The sequence below is a fragment of the Aotus nancymaae genome, unplaced genomic scaffold (genome assembly GCF_030222135.1).
Source record: "Aotus nancymaae isolate 86718 unplaced genomic scaffold, 86718_ANA_hifiasm-v0.15.2.pri h1tg000020l, whole genome shotgun sequence".
Taxonomy (NCBI): Eukaryota; Metazoa; Chordata; class Mammalia; order Primates; family Aotidae; genus Aotus; species Aotus nancymaae.
In genome coordinates, this window is record NW_026988432.1 from 29,511,637 (window position 1) to 29,537,126 (window position 25,490).

At 36.8% G+C, this 25,490-nt stretch overlaps 1 protein-coding gene across 2 annotated transcripts in view; it reads left to right on the forward strand.

The window, feature by feature from the left end:
* SMAD2 (SMAD family member 2) overlaps positions 1-25,490 on the forward strand; it is a 91,821-nt gene that overhangs the window by 15,931 nt on the left and 50,400 nt on the right. For both annotated transcript variants that reach the window (XM_021670070.2, XM_012440814.2), the window contains one exon: positions 18,633-18,921. In XM_021670070.2, coding sequence (XP_021525745.1) covers positions 18,686-18,921 — 236 coding nt within the window. In that variant the 5' untranslated portion in view covers positions 18,633-18,685. Of the gene's footprint in view, positions 1-18,632; positions 18,922-25,490 lie in introns of those variants that run through there.

A 25,490-nucleotide genomic window follows, 5' to 3' on the forward strand; every position in this document is an offset into this window, starting at 1 on the left:
CCCCATTTACAGTAAAAAAAACCAAGATACCTGGAGAAATAAGTAAATTTAACAAGATGTAAGTTTTTTTGTGCAGAAAATTATGCAACTTATCAATAGATAATAAATGGAAATATACATTTGCATAGTAGGAGTACTTGATATCAAAAATATGTTCTCCATAAACTAATATAAATTCATTGCACTTCCAATCAAAATCCTGTAGGATTTTTGTAGGACATGCTAAACTTAAAGTAACCAGCAATGCTACACATTTGAAAAATAAGGAGGGAGGCTCACCCTGGCAAATATCAAGACTAACTAGAAAGCAGTAGTAATTAATATTCTCTTATATTGATGTTAAATGTGAACAAGTAACAGAATAGAAACTGTGCGATCAGACCTTTAGTAGGAATTTGCTATGCGACAGAAGTAGCATTATGACTTAGTCAAAGGTAGACTTTAATAAACAGGCTGTCCTTATGAGAGATGGTTAGATCACTATCTCACCTCTTAAAACCAGATTTCTGATCTTTCTTTTAGAAACTCAAATATGAGACGTCAAATTAAAGTGTCTGTAAGAATATCTAGAGGGGATTCTCTGTATGACATCAGGATATTTGTGCTTCACATTCCTCATTTAGAAATAATAGTACCTACCCCCAGTTGGTTCTTAGGATTCTGCAAATTCATGCTTACTGGACTCTTAGGCTTAAGCACTCAATAAATGTTTCCAACTATATTTAGAGGCAGAGCAAGATTTCTTTGGAAAGAAGCAAGGTTGTGTCATAAAAGATTTTGAATTAAAATATAACTTTGTGTGCTCCAAAAGATGACATAAAATGAAAAGTCATTTTAAGGATTTGGAGATTTTTTTTTTTTTTTTTTTGTAATATATATTCAGTGATAGGGTTTATGTCAGAATAAAAACAGTAAGAAAAGGACCACATATTTGAGGACTCTGGAATGAATATGAACTGTTGTTTAATTAAATATGCAGAGAATGCTATTTGTCAAGCTATAGTTTAGAGTTAATAACTTGAAGGCTTTACTACAAGTTCAAGATAATTAGACCTCTTACCTAATTGAGACTTTCCAGTGAGTAATCTTAGAATCCTAATTTTACTGAGGTGTAACATTTGGTTAAGCTTACTTATTCAGCTGTAAAGATAAAGCCTTTGTGTTCTTTTGAAATCTGCATTATGTAAGTATCACTTATTCCTGGAATTAGAATTAGTGTCTGAACTTAGATTTCAATTCTTGCAGATGTTGAAAATGTATTTTAGTAGAGAACTTGCTGCCATACCATTGAAGGAAATCTGTGTATTCTGTAAATGACTCATTCACATTTTGATAGCAACTTGATCATAAATATAGTTTTCCTTTTTTGTATTTCATTTGTTTTTAACTTGGAACACATTGTTATCTATTCTTTGTCAACCTACATTCAGTCTATTTACACTTCAAAAATATTGACTAAATATAATACTTTAGTTTTTAAAATAAAAACTTAACTGAGATGTATTATTAGCATTACTTACAACAAATGTTATTTTATTATATGATTTAAAAATTCTCCAGAGATATTAGACAGATGTCAGCCAACAGTGGTTACTGAGACATGTAAGGATAAGGCTGGTAACTTTAAGTTCCAAAATGGTTTTAACTCCTCTTGTAAGACATGGGACACTGAAATCATGTGGCAATACCGGGTCATGTGGCCGTTCAGATGACCTAGAATAGGCTTAAACTTAAGGTAGTTTCATTTCTGTGAAGAAAAAATATGGTAGAAGTTTTACAGAAAACTTGTAGATCCCCGAGAATACAGCTTAACTCATAGGAAACATTTCTCCTAACAAAAGTGTAACAGAGGCTGGGTGCGGTGGCTCACACCTATAATCCCAGCACTTTGGAAGGCCGAGGCAGGTGGATCATCTGAGGTCGGGAGTTCAAGACCAGCCTGACCAACATGGCGAAACCCCATCTTTACTAAAAATACAAAAATCCTCTGAGCATGGTGGTGTGGTGTGTGCCTGTAATCCCAGCTACTCCAGAGGCCGAAGCAGAAGAATTGCTTGTACCCGGGAGGGAGAGTTTGCAGTGAGCCGTGGTCATGCCATTCCACTCCAGCCTGGGCAACAAGAGCGAAATTCTGTCTCCAAGAAAAAAAAAATGTAACAGAAACTGTTTACTCTGATTTCTTCTAATACTGGAAATCTTTTATTTTTGCTGATTGTACAGAGATTTCATTTTTAAATTCATTTTTGTAGGCTAAATTCTTATGAATGAAATAAACCAAAGATATAGACGCTTCTAGGGAAATTCTTATATTTTGCTTTTTCTATCATTTTTTCACAAGGATCAGAGATATTACTCATGCTAACTCAAAAAGAGGTGTTGTTTGGAGGATATAATTGTGGAGCTGGAACAGGCCTGGACAGTCTTCAGAAACCAAGCCTAGTGATTGGCCACTCTGCTTTTCTTTAAGACTCCAGTTCTCTCTGCCTAGCTTGGGCACACACTCCTTGTGCACTGACTACTCTCTCTCCTGAGTCTACGGTATCTTATGCCGCCTCCTGGCCATGTGATGAATATAGTTACAAGTATAAAACTGACCCTTTCACCTTAGCCTTCAGGTTTGCTCCTCTTTACTCGTTCCAAATAGTAATGATGTATCATTACATGCTGCTCAGTTAGTTACTAGGTGGTCACATTAGTTGTGTTTGAATAATTTTCCCTAAACTGTACATGTCCAGTAGGCCAGTAAAACATGTGAATTGTCACTGAAATAAAGTAATACTGTCATTAGCAGTAATTTCTGTCCTCAGCTCTTTAATCTGTGCTGGCCTTATTTGCCCCTCATCTTCTGCCACAGTGCTTCCTGTGCACCATATTTTAGTGATAACCTAAATTTTTTGTCTCTCCTAAAATGTTTCCTGTCTTTAGAAAACATGTTGAACTTTCTGTCTGGTGTACTATCTCTTTCTTCATACTTGCGCTCTGGTGCCAACTTCTGTGACACCTTTCCCTCCAAAGGTTGAATTAATCTTGTTCTCCGTACTAGGATAAGACTGCGTGACAAGATACTACAGTGTCTGTAGTTGGCTACTCTAGAGCATACTTTGTGGCACAGAGTAGGAATTCAGCAGGGGCCAAAGGTAGCCAGAGATACTTTTTGCTGCCCAGTAGTCCCAGGTTATTAGTTGGTAGGTTATTACATGTGTTTGATGGAGTTATGTGTGTTTGCTTTATTTTATCTAGTTATATAGTTCAATGCTTATTTATGTGTAGTATTACAGGGTCTACCACTGTAGACAGTTTAGAGGCTACTGTTAAGTTCTCTGTTGCTCTTTTATTTGCATTACAATTCCCAAATTCTGTGCAAACCTCACTTTTCCACCATTTCTACTGTATTGCTAAAGAAAGTTACATAATCCTATTATTGACTCCTTCCAAATTTTTAGTGTTTGAACCATAGTTGGACTCCCAAGGTTGCTAATGCAGTATTGTTATGTGGCATTCCATGCGTCCCTAAAAGAGGGTTGACATGGCCAAATTTATGAAATTTGGCATGCTCTATTACCTCTTCCTGTAGGGAGGCCCTGGGGCCAGTCTCCTGAATTGAGCTTGAGGACCCATTAATTGTTTTTCCCTTTTGAGGGGCATGAGTATGATTATATTATGGTTATTATTTTCTAGCTAATTATACCAAGGCCTGAATATCTTCAGTTTGAAGACCTTTTTTGAGAACAGTCTTTTGATAATTTATAATTCTTTTTTGAGCCTTTACTTAATGTTTCTTTTTTAGTAAATGTACAGTTGACCCTTGAACAATGAAGTGGCTGGGATGCTGTCCTTCTGCACAGTGAAAAGTCTGTATATAACTTTTGACTCTCCTAAAACTCAGCTAGTGACTTACTGTTGAGTGGAAGCCTTACTAGTACATAGAGTTGATTAACCATATTTTGTATGTCACATACATAATAAACTGTATTCTTTAAGCTAGAGAAAAGAAGCTTACCAAGAAAATCATAAGGAAGAGAAAATACATATACTGTTCACTAAGTGGAAGTGGGTCATCTTGAAGGTCTTCATCCTCATTTTCTTCATCCTGAGTAGGCTGAGGAGTTTGGTTGGTCATGATGTCTCACAGCGGAAGAGGTAGACTGGGAGGCAGGCACATTCTGTGTAACTTTATGAAAATAAGTAATTTTTGCCTGACTTTTTTTCATTTTCATTTCTCTGAAAATGTTTGTGTGGTACCAATCCTCTTTCCACCTTTTGCTTTAGTTTCAGTGCCCGTGTCATAGAAGGATCTATGTTATAAAAGAAGTCAAAAGCAGCCTTGAATAACTAGAACCCTTCTGCTAGATGATCCTATGTCAATTTGTTTTCTGACACTGCTGCTTCTGCATCTTCCTCATCTGGAGCTGGTTTAGAGGCACTCATCTCCATTATGTCATCTTCTGTTAATTCCTCTGGTGGGGAGTCTGTTAGCCCTTGAATTTCTCTCCAAGATCCATGTCTTGAAACCCTTTACTCCCCTATCTTCCCCGCGCCCCCCCCCTCCCCCCAATATCCACAGTCTTGTATGATTTCCTTGATAGGCTCTGGCATAAATCCTGTGAAGTCAGGCACATCTCAACACTGTTTTCTCCAGCAGAAATGTATCATTTTGGACTTGATGGCTTTCATGCTTTTTTTTTCCGTAACAGCAAGGGCATCTTCAATGGCATAATCCTTTCCTATTTTGATGACACTCTATCAGAGTTCTTTTCATAGCATTGACAGTTTTTTCCATGGAGTACCGTGTGTAATGAGCCTTAAAGGTCCTTACCACTCCCTGATCTAGAGACTGATTTAGAGATGTTATTAATATGTTCTGGGACAAGTAGATCACTTTGACACATTTGGTGTTGTAATCATGAGATTGTGGGTTACCGGGGGCATTGTCTAATGTCAAAAGAACTTTAAAAGACAGTCCTTTACTGGCAGGCTCCTTCTTGACTTCACGGACAAAGCATTGATGGAACGAATCCAGAAAAAAGGGTTCTGGTTGCCCTGGCCTTTTTGTTGTGGCAGCTGGTGTTTATCTTTTCCTTTCAAGGATTGGAGGTCAGCAACTTTATAGAGAAGGGCAGTCCTGATCATAAACCTGACTGTATTTGCACAAAACAGTAGAGTTAACCTGTCCTTTTCTGCCTCAAATCCTGGTGCTTGCTTCTCTTTTTGCTAATAAATGTCCATTGTGTTAGTTTTTATACCTAGAATTGAGCACTTGGGTCTGCATTAAAAACCTGTTCAGGCAGATACCTTTTCTCCTCAATGATTTTCTTAATGGTGCCTGGGAACTCATCTACTGCCTCTTGGTTGGCAGAAGCTCCTTTCCTGTTAATCTTGACATTTTTTTAAGCCATGGCTCTTTCTAAATTCTCAACCATCTTTTGCTTTCATTAAATTTTTCAGCTTTAGATCCTTCACCTTCATTTTGCTTTAGGTTGTCATATAATGACTTCACTTTTTCTCAAACCATGTGATAGTCTATAGGTATGCCTGCCTTTATAGTAATTCTGTACCTATATAAAACCTGCATTTGCAATATGAGATAAAAGTTGTTTCACAAAAGGTGCAAGGTCTTTACACCTGCTGGTGTAGCTGCAGTGACAGCTTCACAAATTTCCTTTTCTTTTTTTTACAGTAGTTTTTACCCTGGATTCATTTATCTTGAAATGGCGGGCGACTGCAGCTGCAGACCTCAGTCTGCGGTATATACCAAGCAATTTGAGTTTTTCTTGTAACGTCATGACTTTTCTCTGCTACTTGGGAGCACTTTGAGCATCACTAGTGGCACATTGTATGGATCTCATGGTATTAGTTAAGGCTTATGGTATTGCACTACACATAGTGAAAAATACATGAGAAATGTGAGAAATCACTTTTTACTGTGATACTCAATTTACTGGAGAGAACTGTTCATGCAGAGATGATTAGCCTCACTAGGTGGGTACTCGCAGCACTTCTGCTCACCGTGATAGCAACAGGAGGTGGCTATGGAATTATTACAGTAATACAGTATGTACTACGGTTAATATTATGTAGCTATGATTAAATACTTCCTTTGAATGTATGTTTACATTTCTCTTGACTGTAAATGGTTCCATGTTTGGTCTGTGTGTAAGTTTTGATAAATTTTAACTTTTTTTTTTTTATTTTTTTGGAGACAGAGTTTCGCTCTTGTTACCCAGGCTGGAGTGCAATGGCGCAATCTCGGCTCACCGAAACCTCCGCCTCCTGTGTTCGGGCAATTCTCCTGCCTCAGCCTCTTGAGTAGCTGGGATTACAGGCACACGCCACCATGCCCAGCTAATTTTTTTTGTATTTTTAGTAGAGACGGGGTTTCACCATGTTGACCAGGATGGTCTCGATCTCTTGACCTCGTGATCCACCCGCCTCGACCTCCCAAAGTGCTGGGATTACAGGCATGAGCCACCACACCTGGCCAAATTTTAACTTTTTATAGTAGATTTTTGTATTTCATGGTGGTAAATGATAGACTAGTAGCTACATATCTTTTATGCATTTATAACATACCTTTTTCTCAGTTTTTTTCAGTGTTTGTAGGCTACCTGGTTTATCTGAGTTTTTTTTTTTTTTTCCCTTCAGATTGTCTTAAATCTCCAAGGCATTTTGCAATAAAAATCTGTGAATAAGTGGACCTATACAGTTTAAACCTGTGTTGTTCAAGGATCAACTGTATAGCTCTGTTACAACAACCATTTTGTCAGTGCCTCACATAAGTTTGTGATTGGCTGTCATTTTGGCTCTCAGTTTTTGTCCTTAAAATAATACTCCTTCCATCCCCCATCCACCAACATTTGCCTAGATGTACTTACATAGGCTATCTGCATGTTGTGGACAGACGCTTCTAAGTTTACATCTTTGGTTGCTTGCAACCTCCTTCCTTCTGAAATTGGCAATGTGCATTGGTATGTTGAAGCTTTTGAGAAGTTCTTCAGTAAAGAAGTCTATTTAGTTTATTTAGGAACTTCTTAATGTATTTGTTCAGGCATCTTTTAAATTTTTTTGAATTGTAATTTACATATGCTAAAATGCACAAACTTTAAATGTTCTGTGTTTTTGAAATGGAGCCTTACCCTGTCACCCAGGCTGGAGTGCAGTGGCGTGATGTCGACTCACCGCACCCTCTGCCTCCTGGACTCAAGTGATCCTTTCAAGTAGCTGGCCTATAGACATGCACATGGCTAAGTTTTTCGGTATTTTTTGTACAGATGGGATTTCGCCATGTTGCCCAGGCTGGTCTCGAACTCCTGGACTCAAGTGATTTCCCCGCCTCAGCCTCCCAAAGTGCTGGGATTATAGGCGTGAGCCACTGGGCCTGGCCAGTTCTGTGAGTTTTGATAATTTGTACTCACGTGTGACCACCTTTCAAATAACACAGAAAACATTCAGGAATTCAACAGTGGATGTACAGGGGTGGGGGAGTAAAACAAAGATAGAGGACACTTTTCACCCCTAGAAAGGTACTTCGTTCTTCTATCCAAACATTTCCACTTCTCTTCCTTGATGCCTCCGAGATGATCATTTTGACTTGTCATTAGATTAGTTTTGCCTGTTGTGGGAAGCCATGAATGAAATCAGTCTAGATCTTTCTGTCTTTTGCCTAGCATATTTTGGAGACTGATCCATGTTGTGGAGTGTATATGCACATTCATTTTTGTTTCTAAACACTGTTTTCATGAGTATGCCAGAATTTTTTTCTGTTTTCTTTGGATATTTTGGCTGTTTTTAGTTTTTTGCTATTATTAATATGGCTACTATGAACATTCTCATACAGGTTTCTTTTTGTGGACATACGTATTCATTTTTCCTGAATGTGTGATACAGGGTAGATCTATGTTTAACCATTTGGAACTTGCCTGTTTTCCAAATGTGCTATACCATTTTACACTTCCATTTCGACCGTGTTTGAGTGTTCTAGTTGCTTGATGTAGTAAGCTGAATCATGGTCTCCAAAGATTCAGGTTCTTATCCCAAGAACCTGTGCATGTTGTTTTATATGGCAAAAGAGACTTTACAGATGTGATTAAGTTAAGGATCTTGAGATGAGGAGATTATCCTGGATTATCTGGGTGGGCTTTAAATGTAATGCCAAGTGTTCTTATTAGAAGAGGGTAGAGGGAGATTTGAATACGGAAGAGAAGGCAATGTGACAGTGGAAGCAGCGATTGAAATGATGTGCTCTGAAGGTGGAGAAAGGGAGCACAAGCTAAGGACTTCAGGTAACCATTAGAAGCTGAAAAAGACAAGGATGAACTTCCCCTCAGACACTCCAGGAGGAATCAGTCCTGCCAACACTGTGACTTTAGTTCATTGAAACTGATTTTGCTAAATTTGTGCTGTGATTATGATCATTTGTTACAGCAGTAGTATACTAATACACTCCACACCCTCACGAACGTTTCGTAGTGTCAGAAAATTTTTAAACCATTCTAGATGGTGTGAAATGGTATTGCATTATGGTTTTACTTTGCGTTTTCCTGATGATTGGTGTACTAAATACCTCTTAATATGCTCCTGTATCCTCTTTTATGAAATGTCTGTAATTTGTTCTTTTCCTGTTTAACAAAAAGCTGAGCTCATCTTTTTCTGTGATTTGCAGGAGTTCTTTGTACATTTAAGATAGTCCTTTGTCAGGTACATGTACTGTAAAAAAAATTTTGCCCCAGTCTCTGGTGTCTTTGGATAAGCAAGCAGACATTTTAAGTTTTGTGGATTTGAGTATCCCTTAGCCAAAATGCTTGGGACCAGAAGTGATTCAGATTTTTTCCAATTTTTGGAATATTTGCATTATAGCTGTATACTACAATGACCATTTTCTTTGGGTGTCATGGTGGTACTCAAGAAGTTTCAGATTTTGGAGCATTTTATATTTCAGTTTGCAGATTTGGGATGATCAGCCTGTATTTATTTTCCTTTGTTTTTTTTTAGACAGGATCTTGCACTCTCACCCAGCCTGGAGTGCAGTGGAGTGATCTTGACTCACTGCAGCCTCTGCATGCCTGTGCTCAAATGATCCTCTCACCTCAGCCTCCTGAGTAACTGGGAGCACAGACACGCACCACCATACCCAGCTATTTTTTTTTTTTTTTTTTTTTTTTTTAAGTAGAGATGAGGTCTTGCCATCCTGTCCCAGGCTGGTCTCAAACTCTTGAGCTCAAGCAGTCTGCCTATTTTGGCCTCCCAAAGTGCTGGGAATACAGGCATGAGCCACCATGATTGGCTCAACCTGTATTTCTTTTGTGGTTAATGGTTTTTAATGTTTTAAGGTCATGAATGTATTCTGTGTTTTCTTCTATAAGCTTAAGATTCTGCTTTCCCATTGAAGATAGTATGTAATTGTGGTTGAGGCTTATTATTTTCCATGTTGTTGAAAAGTTGTTGAAAACTAGATTGACCTTGTGCCTTAGTGGAAGATGAGTTGACAATATGTATGGGTCTATTTCTAGACTTGTTCTGTTCCGCTGATCTTTTCTTCTTATGCCTACTCTATACTCTTGATTACTACGTCTTTTTAGTAAGCCTTGAAATAAGGTGGTATAAGTCCTCCAGTTTCCTTTTTCAAGAATGGTTTGGCTATTCTAGTTTTTGTTGTTGTTGCTGTTTTTCGATATGAATTTTATGTCATATAAATTTCTTAACTCTGCTGGAATTTTGGTAGGGATTACACTGAATCTATATATCAAATTGGAAAGAATGGACATTTAAGCAAAACGAGTCTTCTAGTCTATGAACACGGTCTCTCTTTGTTCAGTGTTTTTCATTTTTCTTAGCAGTATTTTGTAATTCTTAGTGTCGAGGTCTTGAGTATCTTTCTTTAGATATGTAGAAAATATCTGTTGTTTGAAGTATATTTCTTGAAATTTCATTTTCCAGATGTTTTTGCTTTTATGTAGAAATAGTTTTTGTATGTTGAATTTGCCTCTTGACCACCCTGTATCTTGAAACTGCCAACTTGTTCAATGTTTTTGTAGATTCCACATACTTTTCCATGAAGACAGTCACATCACTGGAGAATAAAGTTAGTTTTATTTTTTTCTTTCCAATGTATCTTTTCTTGGTTGTGTAGTTGTCCTGGCTAGAACATTCAGTGCATTACTGAATATAAAGGGTGACCATGGACAACTTTGTCTTATTCCCAGTTGTAAGGGAGAGATTTAATGTTTCTTCCTGGCATATGATGTTAGTTCTAGGTTTTTCATAGATGTCCTTTTCAGGTTGAAGAAGTCTTTTCTAGTGCTGCTGGGGGTTTTAAATTATAGCTGAGTATTGAATTAATATTTTCAGATGCCTTTTTTCTTGCTCATTTGAGAGAATCATAGGGGTGTTTTCTCCTTTATACTGTAAGTGAGGTGCTTGATTTTTAAATGTTAAACCAGTTTTGTTCCTTGGGATAAACCCTACTTGGTGATGATGACCTTTTCTATTATGTTGCTGAATGTGATTTGCTAATTTTTTTTAAGGATTTTTGCATCTAGTAGTAACAAACCTTTGCTGTGTATTAGTACGAGATCTTGGGCCCGAGCCAGTTTCTTGTCCCTTTTTCAATATCAAACAGCTGTTGCCTCTCATTCCTCAGCATCAGTGTACCTTTGTCTGGGACTGGTGGTGACAATGTTTCTTCCCTTCCTCTGGCAGTATAATGTGGTGGTTATTGTTACAGAGTGAAAGGCATGTTTGTGTGTGGGAGATGGGCCAGTAAGTTGTGCTCCACAAATCTCCCAACCCAACAGCACATGTCTTTTGCTCTACTCTTCCCCTTGAGGGCAGGGCATCTTTGCTTGCCCTTGGGTTTGGTAGACTTCCCTGCGTCTTCTGTCATGGTTGAAATGAGATGCCACCAAGCGGGAAGAAGGAGCTCTCTCCCATTTTCTTCCTTTTTCAAGAACATTCAGTTGAGGCTCTTGGAAAAAAGCTTGCGAATGGGTGCAGATTCTGTCTGGGGCTCCCAGGGATTCTTAACTGTCATCCTAGCTCAGCTTTTAATCCTAGCTTTTATCTTTAATATTCAGCAGGTTGACCATGAATGTGTTTTCTTTCCATATGTGGGTTAGCATCTGTCATCTCTTGAAAAGTTTGTGGCCATTATCTCTTCATACATTTTTTTCTTCCCCATTCTCTTTCATCTTCTTCTGGCATTCCAGTTAAATCCAACTGACATGGTTTTGGATAATCTGAGTTTTTTCCCCCACACAGTTTTTTTTTTCCTCTTTGTGTTTAAATTTGCATACTTTAATTTGGCCTGTCTTCAAGTTCACTGTTCATTTCTGTTAAGCCCATCTAATGATATCTTTAATTTCTAATACTGTATTTTTCATTTCTAACATCTTCCTGTGGTCCTCTTTCGTAGCTTCGATGTCTGATGAGATTTTTTCATTATTCATGTTGCCATCTCTTCCATCAGCTTCTTTAGCATTTTTATCATAGTTATCCGATGTTATTAATTCATGTTTTGACTGTTTGCTACTCCCTATATCTTGTAATTTTTGATTGAATGCTGAACATTTGTATAAAAACAATAGAGATTGAAGTAAAGAATATTTACCTTTAGAAAATGGTCCACCATTTCTCGTGTTAGTCTGGTAGATTGTGGTGCTAAGTCTTTAAGATATGTAGTTGAGCTAATCTTGGGCTTGCTTTCAACTTTAGTTTGATTTAGTTCAGATGTTTTGAGGACAAGAGCAAGACTTCCTATTTTGTCAGGTTTGTTGTCCAGGTATGATTTTGGATATCTCTTTTTGGTTTGTAGCTGAGCCACCAGCTTTCTGAACCATGAGAGAGTTTTCTGTAGCTCAGCTGTCAGTTCCTTGGTCATTCTGATTTTCTTTCCCTCCCCCTACCTCTCTAGTCCTGCCTCCAAGCTTTTGTGCCTAGTGAGAGATCTTTCTGCTAATAATACCTTCCAGAGATTTCTCTTAGCAAGCCTATCCTGTCTTCAAGTTCACTGCTCATTTCAGCCTTGATAGGTCAGTGTCCTGAGTATCTGGGTGAAAGTTTTTCTCTCATCTCTCCTGTTCCATCCCAGCCCTTGGCAGCTCAATGTCTAGAGTCTCTTGGGATCATTTTTTCCTCATCTTTCTTGCCTGTCCCTCCCCCCACATCCCATTCAAAGGGTAGATTCTTTGCATTTGTGGGAGATCTTAAGCTTCTTAGGAGAACTCTCTCAGCTTTTCAGCCCTGTTCCCCAATCTTTGACATACTTTTGCAAGTACTTAGTGGAAACCCATGGGAATCAGTGGCTGGGATTGATACAGGCTTACTCTGTGGGATCCTTGCAGTTTTAATATGTCACGTCAGTCTGGTTTCTTCTTACTTTCATTTGTGGCAGGATTATTCCTCTTTAGCCACTCCACCAGGAAAGAGACCATCCATGCAGCCTCTCTTCTCTCAAGGCTCAACACTTTGGAATTAGTTCTACTTAACCTACTTTGTATCCTTAATTCTCTGGTTCAGAGAAACCATGATTTTGTAGCTTATCTGGCTAGTTTTGATTATTAGAATGAAAGTGATGGTCTGTTGTAACTTTCTACATCCTAATAAATGGAATTCCTTCTATGGAATACTTCTTAAATATATAGCCTGATAATATATACCTGACACATTTTCTGTTGTTTCATTCTGATTGATTTTCTAGATTTCTCAGGGCTAGGTTTCTAAGTCGTTTCCCATTCTTCTCAAATCTTAACTCTCCATTTCTGTCCTCAAAAGTGATCTTGTGTCTTATTTTGAAATTAACATAAAATTATTTCAACTCAAAGATTAATAGTTGGGGAAGATTTACTACTGAAATGGAATGAGAAAATTTGAGGGGATAGGATGCAGTAGTTCTTGGTAGTCCAAGACTCTTAATAATTAAAAAAAACTAGAAAAGTCAGGTAATTTACAAAAATTATGTATTTAGAGATGGAGAACAGTGGGTGTAAAAATGATTAAAGAAAGCAAAATTTTGCACTCCGGAGGAATACCTTTCACAAGTGAGCTGAGAGTTCTGTAGCTGATCGTGAGGCATTGTTATTTATGGGTATAGGGTAGAGGAGGCCTTTGGGCTGCAGCCTGAGTGGCACATTGAAAATGTGAGGGACCTTTAAACACAGAGAACCCTCTCGATATATTTGCTAAATTCCGTAGTCCAACTGGGCGGAAGAGATAAACCAAAACCTCCGAAAAGGAGATTGAGATATTTTCTAGTCCTGTGGCGTTGAGATAAAGATTCTCTAGGGGAAGCGACTTGAACAATAGGTGAGAGTTGAAAGCACTTGAGGAAGTGGTGAATACACACTGATGATTTTCAACACACCCAGTTTCTTCCCCCTGTAGACATTGCCAAATTCTGGAGCTTCTTAGGCTAAAGAGCTAAACCAGAAATCTCTTAAAAACAAAGCTATTCTTAAAGTATCTAGGTACCTAGAAGATAAGGATCTGCTAGGCTTTCAAATGAAAGCTCTGCAGAGCCTTGTCCTCAGAACAGGGACAAACCAGAGGTAGTCTTGTTCATAGCAAAGTTGTTACTCAGCAGTGTTCTATAATTCTGGCATTATAGAGGAAGTAGTAAAAGTATATGTATGAGATTGTGTTCAGTGAAGAACAAATAAGGAACTATCTAGGGTAACCACGAAAAGAAAAGGAAGAATGTGTAACAAATGAATACAGAGAAAAATTGGATACAGAATATGTGATAAATTCGAAAGAAGGCAAGAAAGAAAATATAAAACAGCTAAATTAGTATTTAAATGGAAAGAAATAGGCTAAATATTCCAAGCAAATGGCAAAAATTATCAGACTGGACTAATAATAATTACTTAAATATTAGTACCTAGAAAGGTTGAGAGAAAATGATGGGAAAAGATAGACCATCCAAATGCTAACTGAAAGAAATAAGTATGGCCATGTTAATCAGGCAAAGGAGACTTTAATACAGTAAACACTCGTAGAAAAAGAGAACTGCATTTTATAGTGTAAGGGGATTGATCCACCAGAGTTACCACAATCCGTAATCTGTACCTAGTAAAATAACCTGAACATCTATAAGCCAAAAATTTAATTTTGAACTAAAAGAAACAGACAAATATGCCACCACAATGGATGCAGGTATATAGGACACATATATACATTGCAATTATCAGGCTTGATCTAATTATCATACATAGAACATTGAAACTATTAATGGTGGTATTGACCATCTTTTCCCTTGCACATGGAAATTCTACTAGAATTGACCATGTGCTGGGGTCATAAAGCCTCAGCAAATATTATTGGATTTTAATAAATAAATATGTTGTTTGTATTATAGTAAATAAAAAGAACAAAAAACTGGAAAATTTCCAACTGCCTGTTAATTAAATACTATGCTTATGAATAATGTATGGCTCAAAGAAGACATTACGATGGATATTAGAAAATACTTTAAACTGATTGAAAATGAAGGTGAACTACAATGATCTGGAATGCTGCTGTAATGCTAAGATGAAATTTATGGTCTTAAAGCTATGCATTGGAAAAGAAAGCTTTTTTAAGTAGGTAGAAAAGGAATAGGAAATCAAACCTAAAAAGACAGAAGTAAGGAAATAATGAAGATGAATAGAAATTAGTGAATGGAAAATAATTCTACATAGAGAAAATTGACAAAACTAAGAAAAAGTTGGTTCTTTGAAAAGGTTAATGTAATTGACCACTTAGCAACACTGATTGAAAGAGGATGGGGAGGGGGAGACAGATAAATTTAAATATTAGGTATGAAAAATGACACATCTCTATGGATCCTACAGTCATTAAATAGAGGTGTTTATGAACAGTTTTTTGGAGAATATAGGATAGGGAGAATGGGCAGAAATTTTGAGTACTTAGGGCTGGACCATTCAATATTAATAGACAGTACCTTTGTGTAGCTATTGAATACTTGAAATGTGGCTAGTCCTAGTTCAGTTGTCCTGTAAGTGTAAAGTACCCAGCAGATTTTGTAGACTTACTATGAAAAAAATGTATTAAAATCTTGTTTTTTATAAGATTGTATGTTGAAATGATGGCATTTTGGATATATTGGGTTAAATACATCATTAAAATGTCGCCTGTTTCCTTTTACTTTTTAAAATTAGTCACTAGAAAACTTAAAGTACGGATGTGGCTCACATTACATTTTTTATAGAGGTTGTTATATTGGCTTTAAGATAGATACTGTTACTATCCCTGTTTTACAGCTGAGAAAACAGGGGTGTATAGAGGTTGCCATACAACTAGTAAGTGGTATCCTTGGGATTTGTACTTGGCCAACTGGCTTCAGAATCTGTCCTTTTAAGCATTACACTGTTTATGTGTTCTTAAAGTCATTTCGCTGTCATTTTTTGCAAATATCGAAGGATTTATTAGTAGTAGGGTGACATGCAGTATGCATCAGAGAAGGTAGAAGGTGGAGACTGAAAGACTAAATGATTTGTAGATTGAGAAAGGAGTTGGAGATAAATGTGTCATTCTAATCCCATCTAATGGACTAAGTTGTCAGGCATGGATAGCTCTGTTGATTGTATAGAGGGCTCAGCTTTTAATGATGACTCTTTTTAGTCTTAGCTTCAGCTTTTAATGATGACTCTTTTTAGTCTTAGCTTCAGATTGTTATGTGCAACACAGTATATTGACACAATCAAGTACTTGTTCTCTGGCATCATGCTGCTCTATTCAAATCCTAGTGTTGGCACTTAAAAGTTGTGTTATCTTGTTGTGTTGCTGTAAATTGTCCTTTGCATTCATAACACCTGTCTCCCTAATCATCAATTTTTCCCCCATCTGATAACTCCTTTATATGTATTTGTTAGTTGTTTTTTTTTTTTTTTTTCACCGAACTTGGCACTTTCCGAACTCTCCCATATACTAGTGTTTAATTACCACTTGACAGTTTGATTTCTCTGCTCAGCTTCAGACCTTTGTTTCTACCTGGTTATTGGACACCTCCTTCTGGAATTTCGTAGTCACAGCAAATTTAGCTTGACTAGCATAACACTTGTGTTCCCCCAAATACTTCATATTTTGCCCAATTGTATTTTCATTCAACCGGTTTTTCAAGCAAGAACCTGTAATTTGTAACCTTTTCTTAATCAACTCTGTTCTGTCTCCCTAATACCTATTCTTTCCTTCTGTGTATTGCAATTCTCTGCTGGTTGATCTCTCTGCCCTTAGAAATTTGCCACTTACTCCCCATCCCCCACTGCCAGTACCTTGCTGCAAAGGGTTTCTCTTCTTCCTACCAGTCCCAGCTCAAAAGTGTAGTTTGCAGATGAGTAACACAGAATGGATTTGAGGATAAACAGGTAAATACAGGCACAATAGATGGGCCAAAAAAAAAATTGTTGAATGCAAGAAGGAATGAATAAATGGCAAACTGCCTTTTGAGGAGGTGCAAATGTTTCCTCAGGAAAACCTTTACTGACACCTAAGGCAAAGTTAGGTGTTGTTTCTTTGTGTATCTGTAATTCCCATTACAATTTATCTTATTTGTCTGGTGTATTTTAATCATGGCAGTCTTCTTCACTGTCATGACCATCCTGAGAAGAGGGAATATTAAAAAAAGATTATTCTTTCATGTGGTGTGTGCCTAATGTATATCTTTTTAAACAAAAATATTGGAATTATGGAGAGGTTAGAGTAGGAATGCACTTTGTGTACATTGGAAATGAATCTTAGCAGATTATCTTTGAAAATTGGCCAGTTCTTTGATGGGGAATAACTTTTCATCTTGTGTTAGGATTTTTTTTTTTTTTTTTTGAGATGGAGTCTCACTCTGTTGCCAGGGTGGAGTATAATGGCACAATCTTGGCTCACTGCAACCTCCACCTTCCAGGTTGAAGCGATTCCCCTGCCTCAGCCTCCTGAGTAGTTGGGACTACAGTTGCATGACACCACTCCTGGCTAATTTTTTGTATTTTAGTAGAGATGGGGTTTCACCATGTTGGCCAGAATGGTCTCCATCTTCTGACCTGTGATCCACCCGCCTTGGCCTCCCAAAGTGCTGGGATTACAGGCGTGAGCCACCACACCCGGCTGGATCTTCTTTAATGTTAAGAGGATGTGCAAAGTGTGCTTAGAAACTGTTGTCTCATCATTATTATTAAGGAACAAACTCATGAAAATGTAAGCATGATTGTATTCATAAAGATACACTTTGAAAACTGCAATTGCAGTATTTGGGGTGTGCGATGTAAAGACTACAGACCTCTTTACTTTCTAAAAAGGATGCTTTTGGGAACTTTATTAAATATGCAGATTGAACACATGTTTTCCTTTTTCCTATATCTCACTAAAATTGGCAAAGAAAGAAAAGCATAAGAGCTAAGGAATGAGAGCGGAAACAGCAGTGGAAGGAGAGGTTACTCAGATCTTGGAATGTGAATCACATATAGAAATGTCTTAACTGATATAGCAATACTAGAAGGCTGAAATCTTAAGTTCCACGAGAGACTACAGGGAAAACAGGGAAGAAAATAATCAAAGAAATAATAAAAAATAAGACTCATAGAATTTTAGTATCAATTAAGTGCTCAGAACAGTTGATGAGAAAAAGAATAAACACTGCATATCCTTTTAGAACATTATGAAATTTTAGAACCACAGATAAGATATTAAGAGCTCTGGAGCAAATCAATTTTTAATCAAAGGATCAGGAATAAAAGTTATGTTAGACTTATGAGTAGTGGATTCTAGAAAATTGAGGGGACAGTGCTTTCTAAATTCTGTGTGAACTTATAAGGAATCACTTAGATCAAATTAAGCAAAAAAAAAAAAAAAAAAAAAAAATTAAAGTATCCAAAATCAAGGTATCCAAAGCTACTTTTATGTAGGAATAAGGTGGTGGGAATGTGGATAGATATATGAACACATGTTTATATTTGTAAAATGACACTGAATAGACAAAACAGCTGAATAAAAATGACTCCTATGGAGAAGACAGGTTATTCCTTAAATTGGGAAGAAAAACCCTCTAACTTTACTCACTATGCAAATTGTTTAGATGAAAATGAAAAAAATATAAAAAGTTTATTTCAAGGCAGGTGAAACTGGACTACAGCTTTTCTCTGCAGTTTGCCATGTTTATTTCTTTATTCTTGATTTCTTCACACTTTATGCATTTTCCCTTCTTGTAACTGTAGATTCTGCCTCCTAATAGTTATGAAAGTTTAAAACCTGGGGGAGAGTGGGCTTATAAATTTTCAATGTATTTTTGTATAGTCTTTTGAGAGTAGATTGAAGTTCTAAAAAGTGAGAAAACCTTTTTTTGTGAAAATATTTTAATTGACACTTTTAAGAGTTTAGTATTGGTAGAGAAACATTGTTAAAAGTATCTGATTTTACTTGCAAAATTACTGTTTGCCCACGAGACAAGTCCTTATAACATTGTCTTGTTTTTAGACTAGTTTGTTTCCATAATTCATTTAAATTCATAAAGATAACATTTTCATGGGTTGGGAAATCTGTTGGGAAAGTCATAATTTGAATTTCTGTCTCATTTTGCAGTTTTTCTATGATAACGTTGAAATTATTTCTTGGTATTCAAGTTAGTCTCTACATGATCCTTTCAATATCTTTGCTAGGTTCGATACAAGAGGCTGTTTTCCTAGTGTGGCTTGCTGCCTTTGGTAAGAACATGTCGTCCATCTTGCCATTCACGCCGCCAGTTGTGAAGAGACTGCTGGGATGGAAGAAGTCAGCTGGTGGGTCTGGAGGAGCAGGCGGAGGAGAGCAGAATGGGCAGGAAGAAAAGTGGTGTGAGAAAGCAGTGAAAAGTCTGGTGAAGAAGCTGAAGAAAACAGGACGATTAGATGAGCTTGAGAAAGCCATCACCACTCAAAACTGTAATACTAAATGTGTTACCATACCAAGGTAAGTTTTGTTAGATCCCAAGTTTGATGATCAAATTGTGTAAAGGAATCTGAAGGAAAGTTACTGAATTTGTGTTCAAGTCGCCTGTAAAAAGTGATGATTAAAGCATGACTGTTTTTAACCTTGTTGTATAAATTGTTTTTATTAGCTAATTTGTTTTAGAAATCATTTTGTTGAACAGTGAGAAGGTTGAATCAAGCTTAACAAGTTACTTAGATTTATTATCTTCATTGCCTAAATTTGTATGTTATCTTCATTTCTGTGATTGAATGATACTTGAATAAAGAATGGAAGCTTTTTCTACGACTAACATAGTAGCAACCTATGGTTTTCTCCTCCCTTGGTCAAAACTTTCATCAGTCAGGGGTGAAAAGAGGCTGCTCACTTTTTAATGAGTTTTATATGGTTTTTCTTTGAGTGGCAGCATTACTTCCAAAAGAATAGTGAGTTAGGTGGCTTCTTAAATGTTGTAAACATTAGTCAGACCTGTCTTAAAGACCTACCTCTTAGGTTAGAAGGACCTATTACTTTAAAAGGCTGAAGTTTTCTGAGGATAAATTGAATCATTTACAGATAAGTACCACTGTCATAGTATTTTTTTTTTTTTAATAAAGTGGCAGGTGTTTTTAAAATATGTTTTACTACTACTTGTATACATTACGGGTTTTGGGGGTCTGTAAGAAATGTAGAATTCTCTAAAATGATTGTTTGCAGTGTCATAACGTGGACTAGCATATAGCGTGTGAAACCATCCTACTTGGCTTTGAGCTTTGAGAAGGACACTTTTGATGCTTGTTAGATAATAGATTCCAATAACACGAGCGCAGCCTGTCTAGTTGCAAATATTAACAGTAGAATGTTTCTTGCCTTGTTTGGTGGACCATCCATTTCTTTCCCTTACTTGTTTTGTGTATATCTTAAAGGTTGCTTTTTTAGTTTGTTCATTTGTTTTACAAATGCTTATTGAGTGTTTGCTGTGTAGAAGGCACTGTTTCTAGACATATGGAGATACAATGATGAACAAAACACAAAACTCCTGCCTTCCTAAGGGATAGAAATACACAGTAAACAAGTAAACAAATTAATTGTAATTTGATGTGGTAATGAGTGCAACGACGGCAACCAAATGCAGTGATATGATAGAATAATTTGAAGAATTAAAAAGCTGCTTTGTCTTGGATTGTGTTGCTTGAGCAGAGCTTCGAGAAGCAGCAACCAACTGAGGGAAGAGACAGTGTGAAGACACTGAGGTGAGCTTCTTGTATTAGAAGATTTAAAAGGAGCCCAGAATAGATGGGCTTGCCCAAACCTTCTGTCGGACATCCTAGGGCATGGTGAGAGTTCGGATGTTAATCTAAATATAACAGGAAGAAAATAAGTTTATTCTGATGGATTTTAAAGAGGATTTTTAAAATTCACATTTTAACCAAGGTTTTTCTGGCTGCTGGAGACAAATGAGGGCATAATGGTATGAATAGAAGGGAGGATAGAAGCAGGAAAATTAGGAGTCTGAGAAATCTAAATGCAAGATGATAGAGGCTGGACTGTGCGGTGGCTGTGCTAGCTCTTAGGTTTTAGAAGTGGAACTGAGGATTTGCTGGTGAACTGGCTGAGAAGTCAGGCTCTATTTTTCATTGTGTAGTACCTGGCATTTCAGTTAGGTAACCATTTATCACATGCCTATTACATGCCTGGTGTGCTCTTCCTCACTGGAGTTAAGATACAATGTTTGCTTTTAAACTGCTTGCTTTCTAGTAAGGGAGATCAATTTTTTTAAAAAAGAAAAAGTTTATAAGACATGGTAGATGTAAGAAGTATGCTCAGGGGGACTACCTGGGGAGGAGGCTTGTGGAAAGTTTCCTTCTAGAGGAATACTGGTGCTTGACTTGAGTAGGGTAAAGGAGGAATTAGAGGAGAAGCCTGTTTCATCACATGTAGTGCAGTGGTGTAGACTGGTGAAGTGTTCCAAGCATGTTGGTGTCCTTAGAGTATAAAGTAAGGGGTGGTAAGTGGCTGGGGTGAGCGTGTAGAGGTAGTAAGGAGTCATTGCATGCTGTGTGAGAGTTCACACTTAACCTGTGGGTGACTGGTGAGGTTGGGGCCATTGAAGTGCCTTAGGGTCTGAAGGCTCAGAAGTCAGATTAATTTCAAGTGTAATGTGGGCTGCAGTGAGAAGACTCCTTGGGAGGCTGTCAAGAATGGAGGCTGGGAGACTGGTTAGTAGGCTATCACTTGATCGAAGGGAGCTATGTGATACAGGCAGAGATAGAGCCATGTTTTTGCACAACTTCAACAAGGCTCAAGTTCATTGCAGTGAGGTTATCCACAGAGCAGAGCCTGAGAGGGTCTAATCTTTTAAGGAAGTACAACAGCATTAAAATTGGCCAGTGCTGGTATTTAACCTGTGGAGGTCCGAGGTAACCTTCATCATGACTCTTTTATTCCCTTTTTTTTTTTTTTACAGCCTCGTTTGGAGATAGAGCTCTCTGAGCGCTCATATACTAGAGCTGCTTCATCATTAAAAACATTTTCTGCCCTTTCACCTGATTGATTATTTTAGATGTTGCAAAAATTGAGATTTGTTATTGATTGTGGTCTATCAAAAATTTTTTAACTTTTTGCACACTATAGCTTGGTGTCATATATTTTATAAAGTTTGTTTTTAGTAGAACAACTAAGTTTTGTCAGATTATTAGTGATTTCTTAACTACGAAACATACTTAAATGTAAGAAATTTAGTTGGAATTCAGGGAACTCATTTATATGTAGAGTGTAAAAGATAGGGAGTGGGATGGAAAAGGTGTGTTATGGATAAATCCAAACCTTAGCTTAAACAGAATTATTCAAAATGTGATACACAGTGGATTTAATATAAGCATGTTTACTCAAAATTGCAAATAAAATGTTAATAAAGTACCTTTATGGTTTTGTAAGCCAAAAAATGCAATAAAGTTCAACTGATGAAGAACAGGAAACAAATTACTTAATTATAAGAAATGGCAAATGTTTTCTGTTGAAATGTTTTGTTTACTGAACAGCTCCTCCCCTCTACTCTCAGCCCCTTAATATTAGAGGGGGGTTAAAGTTAGGGCAGAAACATAGTCCTAGCTTTGTATCACCCCCATTCCCCTCACCTTATTACTCTTGTTGCCTCTGGCAGTTTAGAACTGTAGTTACGGATATGTCACTGTTGCTTCCTTCCCAGCATTTTCTGTGGTGACAGAGTAATTTATAGGTAGAACTTAACCTCAATAAAAGCTACAGTGAGCTATAATAAAAAATTTCAGGAAACTTTTTCATCTCAAACGTTTTTGAGTCTGAGGAATGGGAGACAATGTGGTCATGAAGTCAGAATGGCAGTTTATATTTAGGTAAAGAATCAGACATAAGGAAAAGGCTTTCAATATATTATCCACGATAAATCAAAATTGAAACTGCAGTGGAGATGGGGTTCTGTAAGGTTAAAAGTAAAGGACTCTAAAGTGTTAAACATTCTGTAAAGTTAAAAGTAAGGGATGGAGTTCTGTAAAGTTAAATGTGAGGACTATGGAGTCTAAAATGGCAATATTATAGTAATTACATATAAATGTATAGGAATGCAAAATTTATTTTCGTATGCATAAATTACAAGGACTTTCCTAAGGTGGTACTCTGACCATGTAAACACATTTTTGATCTTTCATCCTAAGGGAAAAATCAGAATATTGTCAAAGATTTCTGATGTTCGTTTCAGTGTTGTTTTTCCTTTTTTTCCACCAGTCCGTTGGAATCTGTATTGTTTTTAATAACAGTGAATTAGAAAAAAAATCCAATCCTAACCTTTAGTTTCTTTAATAAAGAACACTGAGCTTATTTTATACCACAGTTGAACAAGGATAATGAAAGAGAAGTTCATACCACTCTCATAAACATAGATGCAAAAGTTATAAATAAAATATCAAACTAGAGTTCAGTGGTTTTTTAAAAACAAAATCACAAAAACATAACTAAGCACGGTTCTCACGCCAATAGTCCCAGCATTTTGGGAGGCTGAGGCAGGCAGTTGGCCTGAGGTCAGGAGTTTGAGACTAGCCTGGCCAACATGGGGCAACCCTGTCTCTACTAAAAATAGAAAAACTAGCTGGGCATGGTGGCGCGTGCTTACGATCCCAGCTATTGGGGAGGCTAAGGCAAGAGAATCACTTGAACTTAGGAGGCAAAGGTTGCAGTGAGCTGAGATCACAGCCCTGCACTCCAGCCTGGGTGACAAGAGTGAAACTCCGTTTCAAAAAAAAAAACTAGTTAAGTTTTATTATAGACACTCAAGAATGATTCAACTACAGAAAATCTGTTAGCATAAGATACTGCAAAATCATATTTAAGAAGGACTTTACAATCATTACAGATATAGAAAGGGCTTTCTATAACATTCCTATTTATATTTACAAATTAGAAATGGGAGTTTTCTCAGCTTGATAAAGCATACTTCTAAAAATGTTAATAGTTAGGAAACATTTAGACATTAATTGACCAAATTTTTAGTAGTGACTATGGATGATCTCGAAAAGTCCTGTAGTTTTTTCCTAATGTTTATATATAAAAGTATATTACTTTTATAGTCAACACAATTAAATAGTTAAATAGGACTTTCGGCAATTTAATTCTTGTCTCTTTATGACAAGACTATCCTTGTCTTTTTTCTTTAACGTCAATTTTTGTGTTACAGAGCAATTCTATTTTTTTAGCATTCTCTTTTGATACATGTATGTTTATGACTATTTTTGCCTTCAAAAATGTATGTTAGTAGCCGGATGTGGTGGAATGCACGTCTAGTCCCAGCTGCTTGGGAGGTTGAGGCAGAAGAGTCACTTGAGTCCAGAAGTTCCAGGCTGCAGTGTGCAGTGATTACATCTGTGAACAGCCACTGCACTCCAGACTAGGCAACCTGTCTCTTTAAAAATAAAAAAGTTACTTAAAAACATAAAAATAGTGAGAACCTGTCTCTTTAAAAAAAAAAAAAAGTTACTTAAAAACATAAAGTAGTATGTATGTAACTGAAAAATCAACCATGGTTATACAGTGGAAAAATCAGTCTCCCTTCCACTCCTGTTCTCTTGTCACCCAGTTTTCCTCTGTAGTGAACTTTATATTACTAGTGCCTCATGTATCCTTCCAGGATGTTTCTTTTTAATGCTGCCATTAACATTTGGATTTTGTTTTGCTTCTTACAAGCTTTTAAACATCAGAGTAATTAGTAACTTTAGGCAGACTGTCTTGGAATGGAGCAGTTCCAATTAAAAAAACTATCATCTTTTATTTCTAACTTCATGTTCCTACCCTTTTGCTTCTCTAGATAACCAGGACTAGCTAAAGAGAAGTATTTTTGAACCCAAACCATGGTATTCTTTCATTCTTAAAGTGAGTGCTTTTTCATAATAGGATAATTCTTTCTTCTCGCTCATACATAGGCATGTGTGTGTGTGTGTGTGTCTGTATTGTAATATGTATGAAGCAGTATGACGGAGGGAATTCTGAATTTCAAGTTTGATAACCTGTTTTTTTTTGTCAGCTTCTTCAGTATTGATGAGTGTAGATCCTGTGGAATATGACTGTACTTTTTACTATTCTCTCAGCTGTGAAAGTCAGTAGTGCTATCTGAGTACTTTCACAGTATAACTTCTGGGTCCATTGGAATAATGGAAATGAGCTTCATAAGCTATTAAACAGTATAGCTAGGAATATGATTAATTGGAAAAATTCAGATATTCCAGGTCTTTGTTTTCTTTCCATTTTTTTTCCCAAGAGAACTCACATTAAATTGTAGACATTAAAATATATTGTCTCTGCTTAGAAAAAGTTTTTGCCAGGCAACATTGCATAATGTGTAATTTATTAAATGTATAAAATTTGTTGATAAAGTCAATTAGAACAATAAAACTTTATAAATACAAATTAGAACTTTGAGGTTATGGGGAATAGGGACATTTTATCAGCCTTAGCATCCAGTTTGTCATACAGTGTTTATAAATGTGAAAGCACTTGTGATGAAGTCAAGGATCACCTGAAACACACTTTGGAAGGCACTTTGCTAAACCCTGGATCTTTATCTGGTGCCTGCATTTACAGTTAAGTATTTTGAGGGGGCTCCTGTTCCAGGACCCTGGTATTCAAAGTCCCTTGTGTATATGATACATTCTTACATGGGACATTTTTATCACTTATCAGGGAAAATACCTACGTGTCCTAGGACCTTTGTCCCTTAACAAAAATTACTGAATTATACCCAAATTAATTAATTTCTTTAATTTCATCATGTAACACCTGTTGCAATAGACAACATACTGACTTTTCTCATCCTGTTAATTTAATGCATTAGCTTCAGGAAAGAGAATCAACCTAGCTAAAATAATAGGCATTTTAAAAATTACAATAATCTTTTGTTTTCCCAACATCCTTGGTCTGTTTCCAGTCTTATCTGGAACCATTCTAGCCTACCCAGGTCATTTTTTTTAAAAAAGTATTTGCTATCCAGCCAAAATGTCATACCCAGGCCATTGTTAGGTGACTGACTACATTTTGGGGAAAAACCA